Source organism: Lemur catta, chromosome 4 (assembly GCF_020740605.2).
Source record: "Lemur catta isolate mLemCat1 chromosome 4, mLemCat1.pri, whole genome shotgun sequence".
Classification (NCBI taxonomy): Eukaryota; Metazoa; Chordata; class Mammalia; order Primates; family Lemuridae; genus Lemur; species Lemur catta.
The window spans coordinates 28,469,841-28,492,272 of NC_059131.1; the positions used below are offsets into that span (position 1 = coordinate 28,469,841).

General features: G+C 39.6%; 1 protein-coding gene and 1 long non-coding RNA gene across 3 annotated transcripts in view; one reads left to right on the plus strand and one right to left on the minus strand.

The window, feature by feature from the left end:
- Positions 1-240: 240 nt before the first annotated feature.
- Positions 241-22,432, minus strand: part of DHX57 (DExH-box helicase 57) — a 46,589-nt gene continuing 24,397 nt past the window's right edge. For both annotated transcript variants that reach the window (XM_045549441.1, XM_045549442.1), the window contains exons 12-24: positions 20,386-20,591; positions 18,897-19,013; positions 14,905-15,001; positions 13,899-14,072; positions 13,215-13,415; positions 12,296-12,572; positions 10,809-10,904; positions 10,641-10,724; positions 9,489-9,623; positions 8,737-8,811; positions 6,417-6,551; positions 2,642-2,842; positions 241-995 (exon numbers count right to left, since the gene is read on the minus strand). In XM_045549441.1, the coding sequence (XP_045405397.1) occupies positions 852-995; positions 2,642-2,842; positions 6,417-6,551; positions 8,737-8,811; positions 9,489-9,623; positions 10,641-10,724; positions 10,809-10,904; positions 12,296-12,572; positions 13,215-13,415; positions 13,899-14,072; positions 14,905-15,001; positions 18,897-19,013; positions 20,386-20,591 (1,942 nt within the window). In that variant the 3' untranslated portion in view covers positions 241-851. The remainder of the gene's footprint in view (positions 996-2,641; positions 2,843-6,416; positions 6,552-8,736; positions 8,812-9,488; positions 9,624-10,640; positions 10,725-10,808; positions 10,905-12,295; positions 12,573-13,214; positions 13,416-13,898; positions 14,073-14,904; positions 15,002-18,896; positions 19,014-20,385; positions 20,592-22,432) is intronic.
- Positions 13,663-22,432, plus strand: part of LOC123636822 — a 29,724-nt gene continuing 20,954 nt past the window's right edge. Inside the window, exon 1 of the long non-coding RNA XR_006734665.1 lies at positions 13,663-13,690. This is a non-coding gene — a long non-coding RNA (uncharacterized LOC123636822). The remainder of the gene's footprint in view (positions 13,691-22,432) is intronic.

Below are 22,432 nucleotides of genomic sequence, written 5' to 3' on the forward strand. Positions count from 1 at the left end.
CCTGATGCTAGCATGGTAACCTCTCCTACTTCAATCATGCCAACTTTGCCCTGGGAAAACCATTAAAATTCTCCTTCAGGTAATGTGGCCATTGGATGTGGGTGAGTTCATAGGAGAAAGTAAAGATTCCTACATGGAGAACTTAGAGAATGAAGATACTCCCCTTGATCTGCTTTTAAGAATAGGAGTGTTATGAATAAGACCAGCTTGTATTTTAATACCAAAACAGGACTCATTAAGTTTGTTTTTTTAAGCTGATATTTAATGAGTAAAAATAAAAATCCCTCACAAATCAAGTTTACTCAGTAGCTAATAGCCTAAAATGAAATTTTTATTTTTCTTGCTCACATGATTTTTTTTCCTGTTTTTTTTTTTTTTTTCCTTCTCTTTTCTGACTTCTCTCAGTCAAGCCTTTCTGACAGAAAAAAAAAAAACCAAAAAACCACCATGGATATTTCTCCTCATGCCCCTGTCTCACCCCAGTAAAAAGCAGGAAGATAATACATAGATTAAAACAGAATTGTATTAAACATTCACTTCTGTGTTATTAAGTGAATTTCATTCACTCCAGAACAGTCCCAGGGAAGAAGACAGGCAAGCTGGGTTTCAGACTGTCTCACCATTGACACTCCAAATTGTGCTGGGAGTGCCCAAGGCTTTGTGAGAAATACTAAGTCTGGAAAATGTCCCTAAGGTTGTGAGGTGCCTCAGCTGACTCAGCACTGCATGCTCCGGCTCCTCCACCAGGGCCAGCCCCAGCACAGGTCTTTAGTTCGAGGTAGAGGTGCTGCTGTTATTTCCCAGGTGAGCAAGAAGCAGGTGAGTAGCAAGCACTCTCCTAAGACTGGTCTTTATTGCGTGGTGACAAGTTTCACAATGGTGCTGATGATCCGGGATCCTCGAGGACACGTACATAGATCTATGCTCGGGTTTTTTATTTTACCCTGGAGAAGCTGGTCAAGTTCACAACGAAGTTCCTTTACTAATTCAGCCACCTAAAATGAAAGCTATGATATCAGCAGTGCTTGGAGCAACAGGGGAGGATAGGTTATTAAAGGGAAATACCCCAATTATGATTATCATTATTTAGATTTCTGGTATTAATTTTAACTCCATCAGGAGGAAAAAAAAAACTAGATACATTTTCATTTTGTAATAGACTAAATGAAGTCCATTATGAAAATCTCCTCTATCATATCTCATTTAAAGAAAAGATTAAATATGGAAGTATAGTTTTTATGTAATGTTCTCCATACTAAAATTTCATCAACTTTTACAATTTTCCCCAAGAGGAGAAGCAGGAAAATGGAGAATTAAAAATGGTGGATATTAGACAAGCCAAAAAATGTCTTTAGCTTTAGGATACACTTTATGCTTTTATGCTGATGTACTAGCATGGTAGATGTCTTCCCAACATCTGCTTTGCTCCTTGGCCACTGTGTGGCAGCCACGCAGTTTAGACTCTGCTCTAACTCAGACAGGTTCATGCTGTCTGAGTGGATGGCTCAGTACTCTAGGCCTTTGAGTCCAGGACATCCCTTTGGCCACAGGAATTGGTTTAGGAGGGGAACTTTGATGGAGCTTTTGGGCAAGGTTTTTCTTTCCCCTTCTGGACAGTATGCTGCACAGATGTGATGCCAGGAGCTACTGAAGCCATCTTGCTACCACTAGGTCAGCCAGGTTTTTGTCATCACTGAGCTGCTAAATCAAACCAACTCCGCCTGGCCCTCTTGACCTGCACTGTCCAATATGGCAGCCACTAGACACCTGTGGCTTATCTAACATGAAATGGCCACATGAAATATGGCCAGTCCAAACTGAGATGGACTCTGAGTGTAAAATACACACCAGATTTTGAAGACTTAGTATGAAAAGAGAATGTAAGCCATCTCAATAATTTTTATGTTGATTATATGTTGAAATTAAAACATTTTGGATATATTAGGTTAAATAAAATATATTAAGATTAATTTCACCTACTTTTACTTTTTAAAATGTGGTTGCTAAAACAATGAAAATTACATATGTGGCTTACATTATACTTCTCTTGGACAGTGCTGCTCTCGACTTTACAGTTACATATGCCAATCAATTTCCTTTAATATCTGAGTTGGAATTTCTGCTTCTTTCAATATACAAATTCTAATAGATGCAAGTGTTAAAGTGAATTTTTATTTCTTAAACATATACTCCCATGAAATGTTTTCCAAAGAGACTCCATATAGTGAATAATTGAGACCTGAGAATAAAAGGAGAATTCAGGACCATTATCTTTTTTAATAGTTGTGGTGGAATCAGGGTGATTTTTATTTATTTTTGCTTATCTGTATTTTCTGACTTTTCTTTGGTGAACATATACTATTTGTATAACAATAAGGAAGTTCCAACACTCACCCTTTATAGCTTCTGTCCTAAACCTTTTATACCAACCCCAACCCACCCCAGGCTTGCCCTCCTAGTGTGCTTTCTGGAACTTTTACTAGGGCTCCACCCTGGCCTCATTCTTTCTTAGTGTCCCATTGTACACCCATCATTCACCCTTAATTAGCTGTGTTGTCCTTTGTCCCTAAAGAATGCCCCATACTTCATATTATCAAAGCTCCTCACCGCCTGAGCCTCATAGAACAAATTATCCCTTTACCTGATGGGAAGCAGCTACAAAACGGATCCAACCATCATCCAAGGAGACAACGAACTCTCCCCTTTGAAGCTGCACATTCACTTGACCTCCTCCAAACAAGACCAATGGGTACACAGACACCATGCTGCAGTCGCGGATGAATACCCGACTAGTTTTGATCTTCTCATGGTACAACAGGTAGGGGCTGTCAAAGTGTCTGACCTGTAACATAAAACCTCAGATGATGACAGTGATGTCACTGGCAACATAAAGGGATCCCCACCAGTACCATGGATTTAAATACCACCTGTCTATTAATGACTCTCAAAATTTATCTTAGCCCATACCCTTCCCAAGCTCCAGACATGTGTATGGCTACCTACTTGCATCCCCACTTGGACATCTAATGAGCATCTCAAAGTCATTGTGTTCAAAAGGAATTCTTGCTTCGCCCTCCTTGCAGTGCTCCCATCTTAGGAAATGACTCCCATTCACCCAGCTGCTCCAGCCCCCAATTTAGGAGTCATCCTTTTTCCCTCACTCCATTTATATTGTCACTAAGTCCTGTCACCTCTATTTTCAAACTATATAGTGGATGGACATATTCTCACCACTTCTACAGCTGCCACCTTAATACAAACCATTGTCACCTCACAGAGACCACTGCAGTGGCTTAAAATGCTCACTCTGCTTCTATTCTTACATCTTTACAAAATCTCTTTTCCACCCAGCAGCCACAGTGATCTTTTTTGAAATGGGAATAGTTTCCCAAATTTCAAGTTTTATAGTGTTGGAGGCCGAGAAGTCCAAGCTCAAGGCACTGGCAGGTGTGGTTTCTGGTAAAGGCCTGCTCCTTATAGGCAGTGCCATCTAGGTGTCCTCACGTGGTGGAACGGAGGGAAGGGCAAAAAGGGGATGAACACTGTGTTTTCACGTGGCAGAAGAGGCACAGTGGTCTTTTAAAAACATAGATCCAGTTATGGCTCAAAACCCTTCAGTGGTTTCCCAGGGATAAAATCTAAAATCCTTACTGTAGCCCACAAGGTCCTACACGGCCTGACCCCTGCCTGCTTGTCCTAACATATCACCTACCACTTTCACCCCTAATCATCTCACGCCCTTACATTGGCCCCTTCTTGCATTTCTTGGAACACACCAAATATGCTCCCACCTCATGGCCTTTGCACTATGTTCTCTCCACTTTCCGTATCTGCTTGGCTCACTCTTTACTTCACTTAGGATCTGCTCACTTGTTTTCTCCTCAGAGAGTTCTTCCCTGACTACCCTACATGAAAGGGCCCCTCTCCTGTCACTCTCAATCTCTCTACCCTGCTTTATTTTTCTTCATAGCATTTGTCACTAACCTCAGATTATTTGTTTACTTATTTCTTGCCTGTCTTCCTCACTAGAACGTACCTCGAGGGCAGAGACCTTGTCTGTCTAGGTGCACCTGCTGTCCCCCATGGCCTGCAACAGTGCCTGGCACACAGTAGGGGCTAGTAGGTACTGAATGGATGCATGAATGATTTGGATTCTGCCATGGTGAACTCAAAAGAGGAGGAATGGAGCTAACTCAGGCCTCCAGTTCCTAAGAACACACATAGCTGAGAGAACAGATGATTTCTTGGCCCTCAAACTCCCCTGAGCTTAAGAAAATCCTTTTCATGCTTTGTGACACTTTCCTTAGTAGTTCCAGCAACTGACCAGCCCTAACATTTCAAACTCTCTCTTCCTCCATTCTCCTTTCTTCTTCCCCCCCCCTTCATCTCTCCTGAAAGCTTTATTGAGCACCACTTTCCACTAGACACCCTGCTAGAAATTAAGATTATAAAAATGAATAGAATTCAATTCCTGCCTTCAGGGATTTCACAATCCCATGAGGACGACATACCATAAACTAATGTGATAAGTATCCCAATGAACTATGTGATCACATCATGTGATGGTGGAACACTGGGAGTGAAGAGCAAGTTAGAGGGACAGGGATGCTGAGGAAGTGATTTTTAGTGGAAGCTTGAAGTAGGGGCTTGCTGGGGAATGAGAACGTCATTCCAGGACCAGAGAACAGCATGCCCAATGGTTTGGCATTGGGGGACAGAGCTGAGAGCCTGGTATTGTTGGAGCACACAGAATGACAGAGGGAGGGGGTTGTGGGGCACACGGCACAAGAAGGCCCAGATGCGAAGGGTCACGTGAGAGTTTGTCGTATACTCCGAATATGAAGATTGGATCTTTAGCCTTTCCTCTTTGAGCATTTTTCCAAGATCGGGAAGTCAACAGGGAAAAAAAAAAGATTGAAGCAAGGGACTGACATGGTCAAATGTATGTTTTATAAAGATAATTCTGGCAACAGTTGTGTAGAAGGTTGGAGAGAAGCGGCCGGGCGCGGTGGCTCACGCCTGTAATCCTAGCTCTGGGAGGCCGAGGCGGGTGGATCGCTCGAGGTCAGGAGTTCGAGACCAGCCTGAGCAAGAGTGAGACCCCGTCTCTACTAAAAATAGAAAGAAATTATCTGGCCAACTAAAAATATATATACAAAAAAAAAAAATTAGCCGGGCATGGTGGCTCATGCCTGTAGTCCCAGCTACTCGGGAGGCTGAGGCAGTAGGATCGCTTAAGCCCAGGAGTCTGAGGTTGCTGTGAGCTAGGCTGACGCCACGGCACTCACTCTAGCCCGGGCAACAAAGTGAGACTCTGTCTCAAAAAAAAAAAAAAAAAAAAAAGAAGGTTGGAGAGAAGCACCAGAAGTAAGATTATCACAGTACTTCAGGTAAGAGATAGATACCTGGGGTTTGAATTTAGGAGTCGGCGAATCTTAGAGATGTAAAGAAGGTGGCATTGCTGAGACTCGGTGACCAATCAGATTAGAGTGAGGAGAAAAGAAGCAGGATTCTATGTGACTTCAGGTTCTGATTTGGATGGCGCTGTTCGCCAAGACAGGGAACACACAGAGAAGAGTGAATTGGGGATGATGAGTTTAAGTTTTCAGCTTCTGAGTCTGAGGTGACTGGAAGACATCTAGCTGATATTTTCTACCAGGAAAGCTGAGAAAAACCCCACATCTGGGCAGACTTGGGGGTCTGTGTCAGCGTGTAGGAGGCAGTAGGAACCACAATGTTGTACCTTCAGTGGTTCAGGAAACGTATGTACACTATAATGAGAAAATAAGGACAAAGGACAGAACCACTATTTCATGGCAAAGGAAGAGAAACTAGCAAAGGAGATAGAGGGGATGATCAGAGAGAGAAAAGAAAATGACATTTCAGAAGCAAAAAGAACACCAAGGATAGTTTCAAGAGGAAGGGAGGTCAGCAAGGTCAAATACCACGTGAGAGGCAAGTATGACAAGGACCAGGGATGCCCTCTAGGTCTGACAACCAGGTTACTTGTGACCTTGGATGAGTATAGAGGAATGGTGTGGGCAGGAGCCTCACAGCAGCAGGCTGAGTGAGAGCCTGTGCTGTGGGATCAGCAAGAATAGGTCAATCATTTCTTTTTAAGGCACTGATTCAGTGATGTAATTAGCCATGACTTAAATCACCACTGCAAAGATAATTTTATATCTGAAAGCAGGCTTGAGCATTTTTTTGTACGAAGTAGAATTTTCTTGAAATGAAAATAGTCTTTCCAGAAATAGTCCAATTTCCAGTCTGTTTATACTTATACAACTTTCCCTAAGTCATGGTGCTGCTGTGGGCAGCAAGTGCTGGAACAAGCTTTGGCTGAATATAAGGGACTGTGTTTCTCACCCCAGGATGCGCCATATGTAAACATAAGTATACCCCACCGTTCTGACCTGATAGTTCACCGATGAAGGGTGAATGTGTACGTATCCATCATTCTTCGTGACAAACTTCAACTCAGCTGATTTTGGTTGCATTTTGACAGCTCCAGTACTGGTCTTCTGAAATTTCCCTTCTGGACTTTTCACCTAAATAAGTATTTGTAAAAGAAATAAAAAAAAAAAAAACATATGTATAATTTATTTATTTATTTTTCATTGTAGGAAGTGTCCCTTGGCACAAAATCAGTCTTACTTGAATAGTTTTGCTGTTTCTTCCCTCTCTTGCTTACTTTGTTTCCTTTTGAAAGCAGTAGAACACTTTTTTTTTGTTCCACCAAGAAGTGTAGAGTAGGTGCAATAGCTCTGGGAGACTATATCACATAGTAGCCACATGGGGGAAAAACTATGTGGATATTTTGGTTCTGCACTGATTAGGTACAAACACCCAGCTGGCAACACTCTGGACTAGGGATCTGAGTATCAATCCCAATCCCAGTATAACATTCCACATGAATTTTTTTTTTTTTTTTTTTTGGAGATAGAGTCTTACTCTGTTGCTTGGGCTAGAGTGCCGTGGCGTCAGCCTAGCCCACAGCAACCTCAAACTCCTGGGCTCAAGCGATCCTCCTGCCTCAGCCTCCTGAGTAGCTGGAACTACAGGCATGCACCACCAATGCCCAGCTAATTTTTTCTCTATATATTTTTAGTTGTCCAGCTAATTTCTTTCTATTTTTAGTATAGATGGGGTCTCGCACTTGCTCAGGCTGGGCTCAAACTCCTGAGCTCAAACGATCCTCCCACCTCAGCCTCCCAGAGTGCTAAGATTACAGGTGTGAGCCACCTCACCTGGCCTCCACATGAATGTTTTTCAAAACAACGATGAAAAAAAATGGAATGAATAAAAAGATTATTTCATTTTAACAAATATATTGAAAAACTTATTTTATATACACACACAAAAAATCACAGGCTGGGCGTGGTAGCTCACGCCTGTAATCCTAGCACTCTGGGAGGCTGAGGGAGGAGGATCGCTCAAGGTGAGGAGTTCTAGACCAGCCTGAACAAGAGCAAGACCCTGTCTCTACTAAAAATAGAAAGAAATTAGCTAGACAACTAAAAATATATATAGAAAAATTTAGCCGGGCATGGTGGCACATGCCTGTAGTTCTAGTTACCCAAGAGGCTGAGGCAGGAGGATTGCCTGAGCCTAGGAGTTTGAGGTTTCTGTGAGCTAGGTTGATGCCATGGCACTCTACCCCGGGTAACAGAAAAAGACTCTGTCTCAAAAAAAAAAAAAAAAAAATTACATATATATTTTTTGGTTGGGTATGGTGGCTCATGCCTATAATCCCAGCGCTTTGGGAGGCCAAGGTGGTAGGATCGCTTCAGGCTAGGAGTTTAAGACCAGCCTGGGAAATACAGCATGCCCTAATCTCTACAAGAGAAATAAAAAAATTAGCCAGGAGTGGTGGCGCATGCCTATAGGCCTAGCTATTTGGGAGACTGAAGTGGGAGGATCACTTGAGCCCAGAGGTTTGAGGCTGCAGTGAGCTATCAATGGTGTCATTGCACTGTAGCCTGGGTGACAGACAGTCTATCTCAAACAAAACAAAATAAAAAAAAAACAGTAAATCTACATCCAAATGATTTTTAAAAGTATATTTCAAATAGTTTGAAAAGCATACAAATGCTAAGCAGAAAATAAACCATAAATGAATCAACAGAACTTAACTGAACATTTAACAAAAAAGTTGAAGCCTTGAAAATTGATTCAGTACTCAATCAAATTCAAATTCTTTCTAAGTTTGAAACAGTCCCTTTTTAGGGCTGGACAATCAAAACTCAGGTAAAAGTCCAGGAGCACATTCAGGTAAAAGTCCAAGAGCACTCTTAGGTAGGGCTTCCAGAAGGCTGGCCACAGGTTGTCCTATGGCAAAGCACTGATTTGTTCTTATCTAATTTTACTCCAGAGTAGAGGGCAAAGGGCAACTATAGTAGAATCAGGTTTCTATCTGCTATTATGTAAAGGTTAGCTGACAGAGTAACATTTATATCTATTTTAATTTCTGGAATATTATAATATGTCAGAGTTTAGATTAAAAATGCACCTAATTTTATACAATAAATGTATTCTTGAACGATGTATCCAAACAGATTTGGGGAATTGCAGGATTGGAAATGTATATCAAGTTTAAAAGGCTGTGTGTGTGTGTGTGTGTGTGTGTGTGTGTGTGTGTGTATCTCTTTAAAATGCTTAATGTACACATAACTTATATCTCTTGGTTACAAATCAAACAAAAAACAGGAAGACTGAGGAAAAATGTTTTGTTACCTGCACGACATTTGGATACAAAGCAGCACACAGCATCGCAGATATCAGCTTAGGGTTCTCAGCATTTGAATTTGCCTATGAGAGAAACACAGCATTACTCAACTTAATAATTTTACCAAGTAATATGGCTACTTCTGTCTGTGCCCTGGAATTTACCATTATATTACATTTGATTTCTATCTTAAGGCAAAAAAGCGTATCTAATTTATATCTCTTTGCTAGAACAAAATTATTTCTAAGTAAAAAAAAAAAAATCTGTTGGAACACATAGGACGCACTCCAAGGAGCCCACAATGACTCTTTCTAGATCTCTGCAAAGCAGTTACAAAGCCAGTGTTCCCAAGCATCAGTGGAGAGAAAGATTCCAGCTCATGAGATGTTCAGAATCCCCAAGTACTAACTGCACTCAGACAGAGGGGCATCAAGTTCATCTTGAAGAAGTGCTCTTCCTGTAGTTATTACAAAAAGCTGTCCTTGGTTACAAAAAAGCTGGCCTGATTTCAGAAAACATTACTGGGAAGTCTATTCTATCTCTTACGAACTTATCAAGAACCAGTGTGAAATTTAAAAAACAAAACCAATAGCAACAATGAACAGAAAAACCCTTATTTGTGGAAAGAACAAAGTCAAGAATCCCATTAACCCAGTGCTCACAGGGCTAAAGAGAAGACGAATGTATACAAGTGTTCCTGCGTTAATATTTTATTCATGTGCTAATCAAGAGAAATAAGAACTAACTACACATTCTTTACCTCTTCTCCTGTGGCATCTAAGACACCATCTCCTCCTTGGGCCCTTTTCTCAATTTCCCTTGCTCTGAGTCCCTCCTTTGCAAACCCTATATCCGACAACAGTTCAGTGAACTGTCGTTTGAGGCTGGCCATTTCCTGAAAGAAGTGGAAAAGGCTTTAAGCAAGGACATCAACATGGAAGGTAAGTGTTAAGTCTTATAATAATGACTAGAAAAATGTATTACTTCAGTGGATAGCAAGGACGCTCATATGGATTCATCACATGGTGGTATTCACTTATACAAACTGGCAGACAGAGGGAAATGTTACATAGAAATGCAAAAATTCAGAAAATCCAAAGACCATTTTTTTCACTCTAGATTATATTTTTAAACACTTTCATTGGGTTTTGGGTAGGTCTGATTTAATTGGTCTGGGGTGGAACCTGGGCATTTTTACTTATTTATTTTTTTAAGCATTCTGAGCTGAATGTAATGGTTAGTCAGGATTGAAAATTATTGCTTTTGAAATACTTAGAATAAAGCTATGGCCTTTGTATTCTCAAAATGTTTCACTGTAGTACAACTAAAGGCAGAGGAGAATGAAGGCAAATATTGAGACGGTTCTGAGGTCTCTTACTTCATTTTAAAGAATCAGATTCACTCACTCATGCGTTTATTTCGTGAATCTTAAAATCTGGTTCAATATCGATTCTCTGGTTTTGGTGAGAGGTGAGAGGATTAGAGATGGTAATAACCCCCTTTGAGAATCTGATGAAAGCTATTATCCCTCTCTCCAGAATATTGTACATGTATTTAAGCATACTACTTTGTATATAATTTCAGGGGTTTATGGATCCAGGTTAAGAGTGCCTGGTATAATTACTACAACAACTGACTTCCAGTAAGCTGTCATCTTCAGAGTACCTTTATTCTACCCTTATAAGTAAACACAGATTTACCAAAGAGAGGAAAAGAGGCCGGTTGAAAGGTTTAGCACAGGAGGCATGATGCTATATAGCTCAGGGGTCCATTTTACACAGCTGGTAAAGCCAGATTCCAGAAATAACATTGTCAATGTCAAGATGGGACCAGCAAGCTAAAGCTGCAACATCCTCTGGTGAGCTACTACAATAGAAAAGGAGGAAAACAAATAGCCACAGAAACAACTCACCTGCAAAACTCTTCCTGACAAGAAGTTTTGTCTGCAGTAATTATAACTTGCACGCACACCCTCTTTTGTACTTAGCTGCCATCCCTAAATTTTGGAGAAAATCAAACTGAACTTAGTCTTTAGCACCGACTTTGGTAATAAAGCTAAGCTATTAGGTTATATATTTACCTTATATGCTCGTAGAAGGGCTAGATAATCACTGTTTGCGAATGCAAATTCCAGCTTTTTCTGGTTAGCTTCCTCTTTTTTATCCCAGGGAGATACCTTAGGGAGGAAAACTGGATTTGAAGGACACATTTTATCTGAAGTTTCAAATGGCTCTCTCCTGTTGCTGAAGCCAGATGCCCTGGGAGAGCATTTTGTGTGGAACAAAGTGTAATCAGTGGGTGAGCTGATGAAAGGCAATTACAGTGGTAACTGGCAGCTAACAGTCTTATTTGTCCTGTGAGTCTGTCTGTCCACCCAAAATAAGCTCTTCTAGGTCTTTTAGTTCCAAGTAGCAAGAGTCATCAAAGAGCCACTCATTCTAACACTACATCTAAAACCTATAATTCTGTTATCTCCGTGGAATCTTTATTTTACAGATTCTTGTTCATCTTTTATATCTGAATTTCTCTCACTTCTGTACCAGTAACTAATGTTCTCCTCCTATTTTTTTAAAATAACGTTTACAGGTCCTCCTTTTCCCTACAAATTTGTAAAATTAGCAGAGAAGTTCATTTTCATTGCTCCAAACATACTAGTTCTTTAACCCAATGATGTTCCTCTGCTTCCTCAGGCTGTAAAGACACCAGCATGGGCTGCAATAGTTCCTCGTAGCAAGCTAAACCAAAGGCCTAGCTGCAACACCATTGAAAATCACTGTAAACCAACTACAGTGCTATTCTCTAATTTTTGTATATTTAAATAACTTCAGAGCTAATACAACAGCAATAAAACTTTAGTTTCTACTTTAAAGTACAATTCCTTCCTTTTTAAGAAGGTGAGTTGGAAAAGGGAGATTAATATTATATTTACGGAGCCCAGCCAAAAAATAAAAAATAAATAAAAATACAATACAATAAAATAAAGGCAGAATGACATTCCACCCAACAGCAGAATATCCATTCTTGTGAAGTACACATGGAAAACCTTCCAGGATAGACCATATGCTTGATCATAAAAAGTTTTTTTTTTTTGAGACAGGGTCTCACTCTATTGCCTAGGCTATAGTGCAGTGGCATTTTATAGCTCACTGCAACTTCAAACTCCTGAGCTCAAGCGATCTTCCTGCCTCAGCCTCCTGAGAGGCTGGGACTACAGGTGCGTGCCACCACTACAAGCTAAGTTTTCTATTTTTTATAGAGACGGGGTCTTGCGATGTTGCTCAGGCTGGTCTCAAATTCCTGTCCTCAAATGATCCTCCCGCCTCGGCCTCCCAGAGTGCTAGGATTACAGGCGTGAGCCACTGCACCCGGCCAAATCTCCATTTCTTAATCTTTATTTGGGGCATGGATCTCTTTGAGGATTGAATTAAATTGTGCCCTGAAAAATTCACATCTGACACACTCACAAGGAAATTTTTAGGGGGCCCAAACACCCCAGTCCATGGGCCCCCTGGTCCCTTTAGAGACCTATGGCATAAACTCCAGTTTAGATGAATATTATTTACTTACAAAAGGAGACTTAAAAGCCAAACTGGCAGCAATGGTGAGGGCAGGATCCAAACAGCGGAAGATAGACCCAAACAGCATCAGTTTGCCAATTCTCACATCCACAGGCAGAGAGGCCAAGTGATAGCCTAGAGGAGTCAATTTTTCATCTGGAGTTAATGCTCCCAAGTCTCGTAATCGTATTTTTGAGGCACGGAGAGAATCGGCATGTGGAGGTTCAATGAGCCGAGAGAACACAGACTGGAGATTATGAGCGCTAAACATCTCTAAAATTTTAATTCTGGAAAAAGAAAACAAACGAATTAGTTGTCAATATTATTTCTGGTGGGATGACACAGAGGAATAATTTCTTTTTTGAATGACAATAATTTACAATGTCCTGGATATATACTTTTTTTTTTTTTTTTAGACAGGGTCTTGTTCTGTCACCCAGGGATCATCATAGCTCACTGTAACTTCAAATTCCTGGGCTCAAGTGATCCTCCTGCCTCAGCCTCTTTAGTAGTAGCTGGGACTATAGGTGCGCGCCACCATGCCCAGCTAATTTCTTTGTATTTTTGGTAGAGACGGGGTATCACTATGTTGCTCAGGCTGGTCTTGAACGCCTGGCCTCAAGTAGTCGTCCCGCCTTAGCCTCCTAGAGTGCTAGGATTACAGGCATGAGCCACCATGCCCAGCCCCCAAATGTATTCTTAAATTCTATTTTAGAGCCATGCTCTGCAATGTCAGAGATCTTTATGTGCAGAAAGTTAAAAGGAATGGTAAAGGCAACACTGAGGAGCTCTTTCTTCACAAATGAATGAGTTTATCCATGTCCATTCTTAGCAAAATGTCTTCTAGAAGGAAAAGGAAAACTTGGAACCTAATAGGGTAAGAAACATTTAGCTCTTTTGGAAGCAGAACACAAAAATTAAGATATAACCTTAGACACAGCTGTTCCAATGGCACTCTTTGTATTTCTGGTAGCTGTTGCCTTAGAAGCTGGTGATTGTAGTGATGGCTAGTGAATAAATGGAAGCAGACCCCAGATGCAACACGGCCTGCTCGACCTTTTCTTTGCAGAGCATTGGCTTGAGATACAAAAGTATCCTCTAGACTTTCCATCCCTTTGCTGGCATCATATCTATAAAGAAAAAGAAAATATAAAATAGAGTTGTTTTATAAAAATGTAGCCCAGACTACTTGGCATGGACAGAACTGATGAACCACCTTACTCCTATAGAAGGACACGGTGCCCTGCGTGTTCTGGGACAGTTGAGTCCCTGGTGGAAGCAGCTAGTACTGATTTAAATGATATGAAGTACCACTACACAGTTTCTTTATTCAACTCTTTCTTCTTCTAGGCACATGTAAAACCACGTGAGAAAAAAAGAAGAAAAGTAATTCATTGCTTCTAAGGTAAGACCTTAAGCTTTCCTCCCTTGTTTTGACTTTAAGATTCACGGTCCTGGCTATAGAGTTACTCACACATCCACATATAGTTTTCATAAAGAAAGTGTTTTTTCAAATAGTAACCCATGTAGCTTAGCAGCATTAGCCATGAACAGCTGTGCCTCCCTAAATAGGGCATCCTTAGCCCCTCCCTTGCATCACCAAAAGAGAATACCTCTTTTCTTTCATTTTCCCACAATCGATGACATAGACAACATCATCAATAGTTACGGATGTCTCGGCAATGTTGGTGGAGATTATAATCTTAGTTACACCTGTGGGAGGTTTTAGAAACACAGCCTGCTGCTCTTCACTGGATAGAGATGAATGAAGTGGATGAATAACACATCTGAAAGGAAATAAAAGCACATTAAGTTATCATAGCACAAAGCACTAAAATTGGATTATAATAAGTGAATATCTATTAAAACTAAAAATAAGACTCCAAGTATCAGCAGCTTCTCTACAACCTATACTCAAGGCCCAGCTTTTCTAAATGGGAAGGTTCTTTCTGATGCTTACAAAATATTTACTTAGTTATTGGAACTAAAAATCTAGTACCAACTTAGAAAAAATGTCGGAGTGTATGTAATTCAGTAGTAAATAATCAAGAGGAATAAAGAATTGATATCCTATAAGTAACAAACCTAGCACATATTAACTAGTAAAAAACCATTTTTTCCTTGCCTTTAAATCCAGAGAAAGAGAGGCAAAGACAATGATGTAAGCTAAAAAATCTCATTCTTACACTTCTAGGGAGTGTTCGTTTGTCAAATAGTTTTCTCCTTAGATATGATGACATTCCCAGTGTGTCTTGCTACTGGAAGAGGAACCACTGAAAATGATTTTCTCTCAAAATGGAATGATTTCTTTGTTGTTACTAATGCTGGCTTCCCCACCACCTACCCCAGCTCCCTGGGAATCTGGCAACTGGAATTACATGCAAGTTTGCTGAGTCACTATGCCAAGTAAAGAGAAATAGTTTTCTTTAATAAAATGGGAATAACTGATTTCCTGGGGCTAATCGGTTTGTTCATTTCCAGCTGGCATTAACAAACATATGCTTGAAGAGTGATACTAGTTCTAAAGAGGGTGATAACTATAAAAGAAACCTTTCTGGTTATTCATTTTTGTAGATAACTGCAACGGATGACTGAGGATATAGAAAGCAATTAGCTTACCGATTACTACGTCTGTTGTTGAAAAGAGAATTAGACTGTAGCTGTTCATAAAGCATTTTGATTTCTGCCAGCCCGGGTAAAAATACAAGTATAGCACCTGAATATATATATAAAAAATCAATATAATAAATGCAAAAAAGGAAAAGCTAATATAGATTATTAAGCTATTTTAAACCAAAAAATGCAATTTTCTGAGAATTTTTTACTTTCAGTTTTCTTTGTAAAGTCCCCAAGTTAATCATGCTTTTCATACATTTTCTGACTTAATAAGAGACAAAATGGTGTAATATTACCCTCTACAACAGGAAAAACTGAGGTGTGGAAAAGCATAATGCCTATAAATACAATGCCAAGAATCATTAGCTAAGCTCTTCATTTAAAACATATTTCTTCAGTGCAGTGGCCACTGACGTTCTATTATCTTTCTAACCTTACAAGACAGAAAGGTCTTCTCTCTACTAATAAATAAAATCCATAAATATTTTACTGGAAATAAGAAAAAAACTATAATTGGCTGGCCAATCTGGTAATCTAAATTCAGATATATTTTACAGAGACAGAACATCAACTAACCATGTCATGTTAACAGTTTATGGGCTTTTACATTTTACATGAGAGAAAATAAGCAGTGACAACTGAATATAGCATATTTCTGTGATAAGAGCTGTCATTTAACAATAATCACCTTCTCTTGTTTAATTCTGAAATGAAACTGATGTCTTCTTTACTAGCCTCTCCTTTAATCCCACAAATATTTGTTGGGTACCTATGTCCGCTCTGTGTGAGGTACAGTGGGATATAGAACAAAGATCTGCCCACAAAGAGCTCATGACCTATTATTTAGTAACAGTTATCCTTCTCACTAAATAAATAAGGAATTGAAATTAGTACAAAAATGGAACTCTGAAGTAAGAAGGCTGAAGAGATCTTGCAGCGTTTTTAATACTTCAGAGTATACAAAGAACACTGACATACATTATCTCATTTAATCCTCCTAGCCACCCATTAAGAAGGTTATGAGTACCCCTATAAGCGACTCAATAACTTGTAACTCAGGTCACAGAGTCAGTAAGCATGGAGCCTGGACACAAACTTAGGGTTTCTGGCACCAGATTTGTGCTCTTTCCATTACATACTCCATGCTTCTCTCCTTAAAAAATAATCTATGTGGATGAAAAAAATTTGTCTCTATTTTTATGTGCCTTATGATCTTCTCTGTCCTCATGGCTTGGCCACCTGTGTCAGGGATATCTTTAATATTCACAAATATCTCACTGACTCCCTAATCACTGTATCTACTCTGCTTTGAATTCAGATAATTTTGTAGTATTTCTTTTTGGCTGCTATGCTTGATTTTTTTCAATAATAGTCTTTCCCTTTCAGATGAAAGAAGATATTCAGTCAAGTGATAATGCATTAGCCAACACTGACTATTTGCCAAAAAAGAGAAACAAGGCTCTTTTAATCATTTTATATGGGTCACAAATCTCTTTAGAAAATACCACATAGTGATTAAAGCAGAAAAGGGCAGCCATTCCCATTTCTCTTAAGTATCTTATGAGCACATAAAGTATTAATAATTTTTGATCCATTATTCCATTTAATGATCATCCAACACTGGCTGCTCTTCCTTTATTCATGCAACAAATATTTACTCTATACCTAACTATTGCGGGCACTGTTGAGGGTATGAGAAATACAGTGGTGAACAAGTAATCCCCATTCTTAAGGAGCTTACAGTCTACTGAAGGAGACAGTAAGCAAAACTCTCATTTGGAGACAGTGTTAAGTGCTACAGTGAAAATAAAAATCATTTTTGGGTATTCTGATAGAGAAGGGGGACAAGACAACAGATAGGGTGGTCTGTAGAGGTGACATCTGAACAGACACCTGAATGACGTGAAGTATTCAGTTAGGAAAACATCTGGGGTATTCATTCTGGGGGTAAGGGGCTACAAGTGTGGTTAAGAAGTCCACCGGGATGGGAAGACTGTGAGTAAGGGAAAAGCAGGATTGCTGTGTTGTAGTAGCAATAGCTGTAACTGTGATGATAACAATAGTAATAACTGTACAGTTGACCTTTGAACAACATGGATTTGAACTGCACGGGTCCACTTAGACACAAATTTTTTTCAATAAATACATTTGAAAAATTTTTTGAGATTTGTGACAATTTGAAAAAACTAGCAGACAAATTGTGTAGCCTAGAAATATGGAAAAAATTAGGAAAAATTTAGGTATGCCATGAAGGCATAAAATATATGTAGATACTAGTCTACTTTATCATTTACTACAATAAAATATATGCAAATCTATTATAAAAGGTTAAAATCAATCAAAACTTAGGCATACAAACACAGACCTTACATGATGCCATTTGTAGTCAAGAGAAATGTAGGGCCAGGCGAGGTAGCTCATGCCTGTAATCCTAGCACTCTGGGAGGCCGAGGTGGGTGGATCGTTTGAGCTCAGGAGTTCGAGACCAGCCTGAGCAGGAGCGAGACCCCGTCTCTACTAAAAATAGAAAGAAATGATCTGGACAGCTAAAAATATATAGAAAAAATTAGCTGGGCATGGTGGCACATGCCTGTAGTCCCAGCTACTTGGAAGGCTGAGGCAGAAGGATTGCTTGAGCCCAGGAGTTTGAGGTTGCTATGAGCTATGCTGATGCCACGGCACTCTAGTCTGGGCAACAGAGTGAGACTCTGTCTCAGGAAAAAAAAAAAAAAAAAAAGATGTCTGGATCGGGTGTGGTGGCTCATGCCTATAATCCCAGCACTTTGGGAGGCCAAGGCAGGAGGATTGCTAGAGGCCAGGAGTTTGAGGTTGCTGTGAGTTAGGCTGATGCCACGGCACTCTAACCTGGGCAACAGAGCGAGACTCTGTCTCAAAAAAAAAAAAAAAGTAAACAAACGTAAAGATGCAGTATTAAATCATAACTGCATAAAATTAACTACAGTAATACTGTACTACTGTAATAACTTAGTAGCCACCTCCTGTTGCTATGGCAGTGAGCTCAAGTGTTGTGAGTATCTGCTTAAAACATGTGATGCTGATCATCTTCATGTGAGCAGTTCATCACACCAGTCAATTGCATATCATGGTAAAAAGTGACCTCTAGTGGTTCTTGAATATTTTTCACTGTGTTCAGTGCAAGATTGCACACCTTGAATAAAATCATCAGACCCATACGAAGTGTAACTTGTGACAACTGGTGATGTTGGAAGTACTCCCAAGAAGCAGAGAAAAGACTGAAATTATAAGAAAAAGCTGAATTAATTGCTTGACCTGTACTGTGGATTGAGGTCTGCAGCTGTGGCTCCCTGCCATTTTAAGATAAATGAATCCAGTGTAAGGATCATTATAAAAAAAGAAAAGAAGATTTGTGAAGCTGTTGCTGCAGCTACACCAGCAGGTGCGAAAACTTTGCACTTTTTGTGAAATACTTTATCTCATAGTGAAAATGCAGCTTTTATGTGGGTGCAGGATTGCTATAAGAAAGGCATACCTATAGACGCTAAAATGATTTGAGAAAAAGGAAACTCATTTTATGACAACTGCATGGCAGTCGATGCCCTAATCACTGTGTTGTTCAAGGGTCATCTGTATTAATATAATTATAATAATATTATTATTAGGGGTAGTGTCTACTGAGCATTAACTATATGCTGGGCACTGTGCTAAGTGCTTTGCATATTGTTTTTAAATTCTCAAAATAGTTTTATGTAAGAGAATTTATTATTGTCTTCACTTTACAAACAAAACTGAAGCACAGACGCGACAAGGACTTAATCAAGGTTATAGGTTTCCTGAATAGCAGAGCTGGGAAGTTTATCAGACTCCAAAACCTGTGCTCTTAATACTACTATCTTGTGACCTCTGTCTGCAAAGAATTTGCATGTGATTCAGACGCTCATGATTAGACACCCATTTAGCCAAGGACTAAATGTTTATTATGTAGGTCATTCAGGTCTGAGTAAAGAAGCAGTTACCTGGAGGGTAGGAGTGCTTTCCATCCACAATCCACTCTAATAAGGCCTCTATTAATTCAAGATTAACCCTTTCAAAATCCATGATGGACATTGTTTTGATCACTGATTTGCTAACCCCTGAAAGAAAGGTAAAAATCAGAAGGATAATTATACCTTACTGAAGATAATATGCCTGTGAACTAGGCAAGTGTGGGTTTGATTTAATAACAGATGTTCACGGTTAATGTATGGAAATAAACTTTTTTCTTTTAGTCTCTCAGAGAATACAACCTCACTATAAGTAATTTTTGCTTGAACAATGACCCAGCGAGTAGGTTCCAGCCCCTATTGGAAAGGCCCAGATGGGGCACTTTTAACTCTCCTCTTCCCTTCCCCTCTTTTACTCATCACACATTTATTGAAAGTTTAGGTTGTGGAGACAAATCTTCTCTGAAAAACAAATGTAATTTTAATGGCTTGACCAACATCCCTGAAGTCTATCCATAGACCCTCAGGTTGAGGGTCTATAAACTCCTTCTAATCCATTGGAGGCCTAGTAAAAGATACAGTTCTTTGGGTTGTATTATAAGCCTCAGCTCTTTTAAAAACAAATAGCATACTCTTGGGGTGACTAACTCTCCAAAGACTGCAGCCCTTTCTTCTCAGTTCCTCCTAATGGCCCATCACCCTAAAGGTAGTCTAACTGGAACAAAATCACTGTGGTTGGTATCAAGGAAGGGAGGGTTCCTCTACTTGAGGAAGGGCAAAAGCAGTCTCTAAACAATGTTGTTCTGGTGGAGTGAATCCCATGCTGGGCAAATTGAAAAGAAAGGAAGAAACGGAAGGAAGAGATACACAAACAAGGGTGTGCTTGGGTGAGAAAGGCAGAGCAGGACTCATTTTCTTTGCCAAGATTCCAAATAGCCAGACTTTTCAAAAAGGAGAAAGGACCAGCTAACTGGAAAAAAAAAAAAAAAAAAAAGGCAGAGAATTGAAAATGGTTGTTTTTTTAAAAAAAAATTTTATAGTTTGATAGTTTTAACTAATCAAGTATATATTTAAAAGGACTGATTATTACTTTTTAAAAAACTAGAAAAAGTTTTAAAAAACTGAGCTAGGGAACGTTATTTAATTTTCTTTCTTTTTTTTTTGAGAGAGTCTCAAAGTTCATTGTATAGTCTTGCAAACTTTTCTGTTAATTTGAAATCACATTAAAATAAAAAGTTATAAAATACTCAAGAATATAATTTATATTTTACTACCTCACAGTTTTTCTCTAATGAACACATATTTCTTTTATAATCAGAAAAAAAAACTACACTGGTAAATATAGTAACTGATCTAAACAGATATCTGAACTTCTATTTTTCTAAACTTAAAGTGGTTCTGATCAATTAAAGGCAATAAAACTATAAAATAAGAGTCACATTTTTCTTCTTCTGAATCATGATGGGGAAGAATACTGGAAATACTTGGCATGATTTTAACATTCCCCCAGGGGGTGCATTACCTTTATATCGGGCAAGGAGCTGCTTAAAATCTAACTGTTGGTCTGGCACTGCATCTTTGACAGAATCCTGGTCCTGGAGGTGAAGGGCGAGCCGCAGGTCTTCCTCCACTTCTTCAAAAGCAGTTCTGTTGCGCCTTGCTCTAAGCTTTTCCTTTGAAATCTGTTTCATGGAGCGCATATATGGGCTCCCATCCTGTAACACATACCTGAGAAACAAAGACAAAGAAATTTGTGTGTATGTGGGTCTGTTGGAGTGAAACAGACCCATTTATGTGCTCATTCAGCAGAATGTCTCTTTGTTTCTGCCCACCTCGTGCTATCCTTCCACCAGTTCAGGATGCTGCTGGCTGTGCCCTATTTCTGGCTGGGATCACACTGAAATGATTTTGTTTCTGTCTAGGAGGCCAGATAAGAATTTAGAGAAAAGCTCTATCCAGGAAAAATGGCATGCACATTCATAAGACGCATTTCAGTTGTATCCTCAGTAACACATCTCTTCATTTTATTTTATTCTTGGGCAATCTTATCCACTCCCCTAGTTTCAACTCTAATTCCCAGGCAGCTGACTCCCCTTTGTTGCAACCAAATTTATACCCAAACTTCTAATTGGTGGCTGAACATCTACTAATCAAATCTAGACCCAAATTTCCAGTTCTTGCCTGAACATCTCCATAAGACTGTCCTCAAAACATTTCAAAACTCTTTCTAACTAGACAGTTTAGTATTTGTTGGTGATAAAACTATTAGATACCATGGCAAAGTGGATAAATTACTAGATTTGAAACCAAAAAGCTCTGGATTTGAGTTCTACGTCTGCCACTTAAACCAACTTGCCATGAAACTTCTAGCAAGTCAGTTTCAAAGGCTTTACTTTTTCATCTTTTAAAAAATTGGCCTAGAAAAGTGGTTTGAAATTATTTTTCCTGGAGCTTTAAATGTTTCTCGGAGCCCCAGGGAAAGGCAAGGGATGGGAGCACAGTAAGCAAGTGGGGGCTCTGTTTTCCTCTTCTCCTCTTTTCAGCCAGATTATCCCTGTTTTAGCTCTCATTTCTTTATGATTTCCTATAAGATTTCATTTGCAGAAAGTATAATGCAAAGGTCTAAAAACCTATGATTCTATATTATTGACGCGCTCCAACCCCCTTCCTCCATTAAATGCCTCATCCTCTTTTCACATTCAACATTCATTTGTTCATTGAACATTTACTGAATGCCTACTCTGTGCAAGGGACTATGGGGGCGGGTGGTGTGTTCTGTAAAAATGAACATGCTTTCAAGGAACATACAAACTCGTAAGAATAGACCAAAACAACTCAGCATACTGCAAGATATATAGAAATAAATGTCATTAGAGGCAGAAGAAAAGTACCCTACAACTTCTAATAAAGAAGTGATTAATTTTTAATAAAACAAAATAGGAAATTCCATGGAGGTAGCATTCAAGCTGAGTGTTAATGACAAGATAAGGAAGAAGGAGAAAGGAATAAAGACATAAAGATAGTAATAGTATGGCACATTTGGGAAACAGCAAGTAGTTTGATGGTGCTAAGGTTTGTGTTGGTAGGAGGATAAAATACGAAGGGAAGTTAAATATGGGCTGGGGTCAGATGATGTAGGCCTTGAGTGTCCACAGAGTATGGGTAATATGGAGCCAATAAAAGTTTTTTTGTTTTTTTTTTGAGACACAGTCTTGCTGTGTTGCCCAGGCTAGAGTGCCGTGGCGTCAGCCTAGCTCACAGCAACTTCAAACTCCCGGGCTCAAGCAATCCTCCTGCCTCAGCCTCCCAAGTAACTGGGACTACAGGCGTGTGCCATGACGCCTGGCTAATTTTCTATTTTTAGTAGAGATGGGGTCTCGCTCTTGCTCAGGCTGGTCTTGAACCCCTGACCTCAAGCTATCCTCCCACCTCAGCCTCCCAGAGTGCTAGATTTACAGGCATGAGCCACCATGCCTGGCCAGAAAATAACAATTTTAATAAGCTCCTTAGGTATTTTATTGCACATTAAAATTTGAGAGCCACTGGTTTTGGGTTTTCAGCTTGAGAAT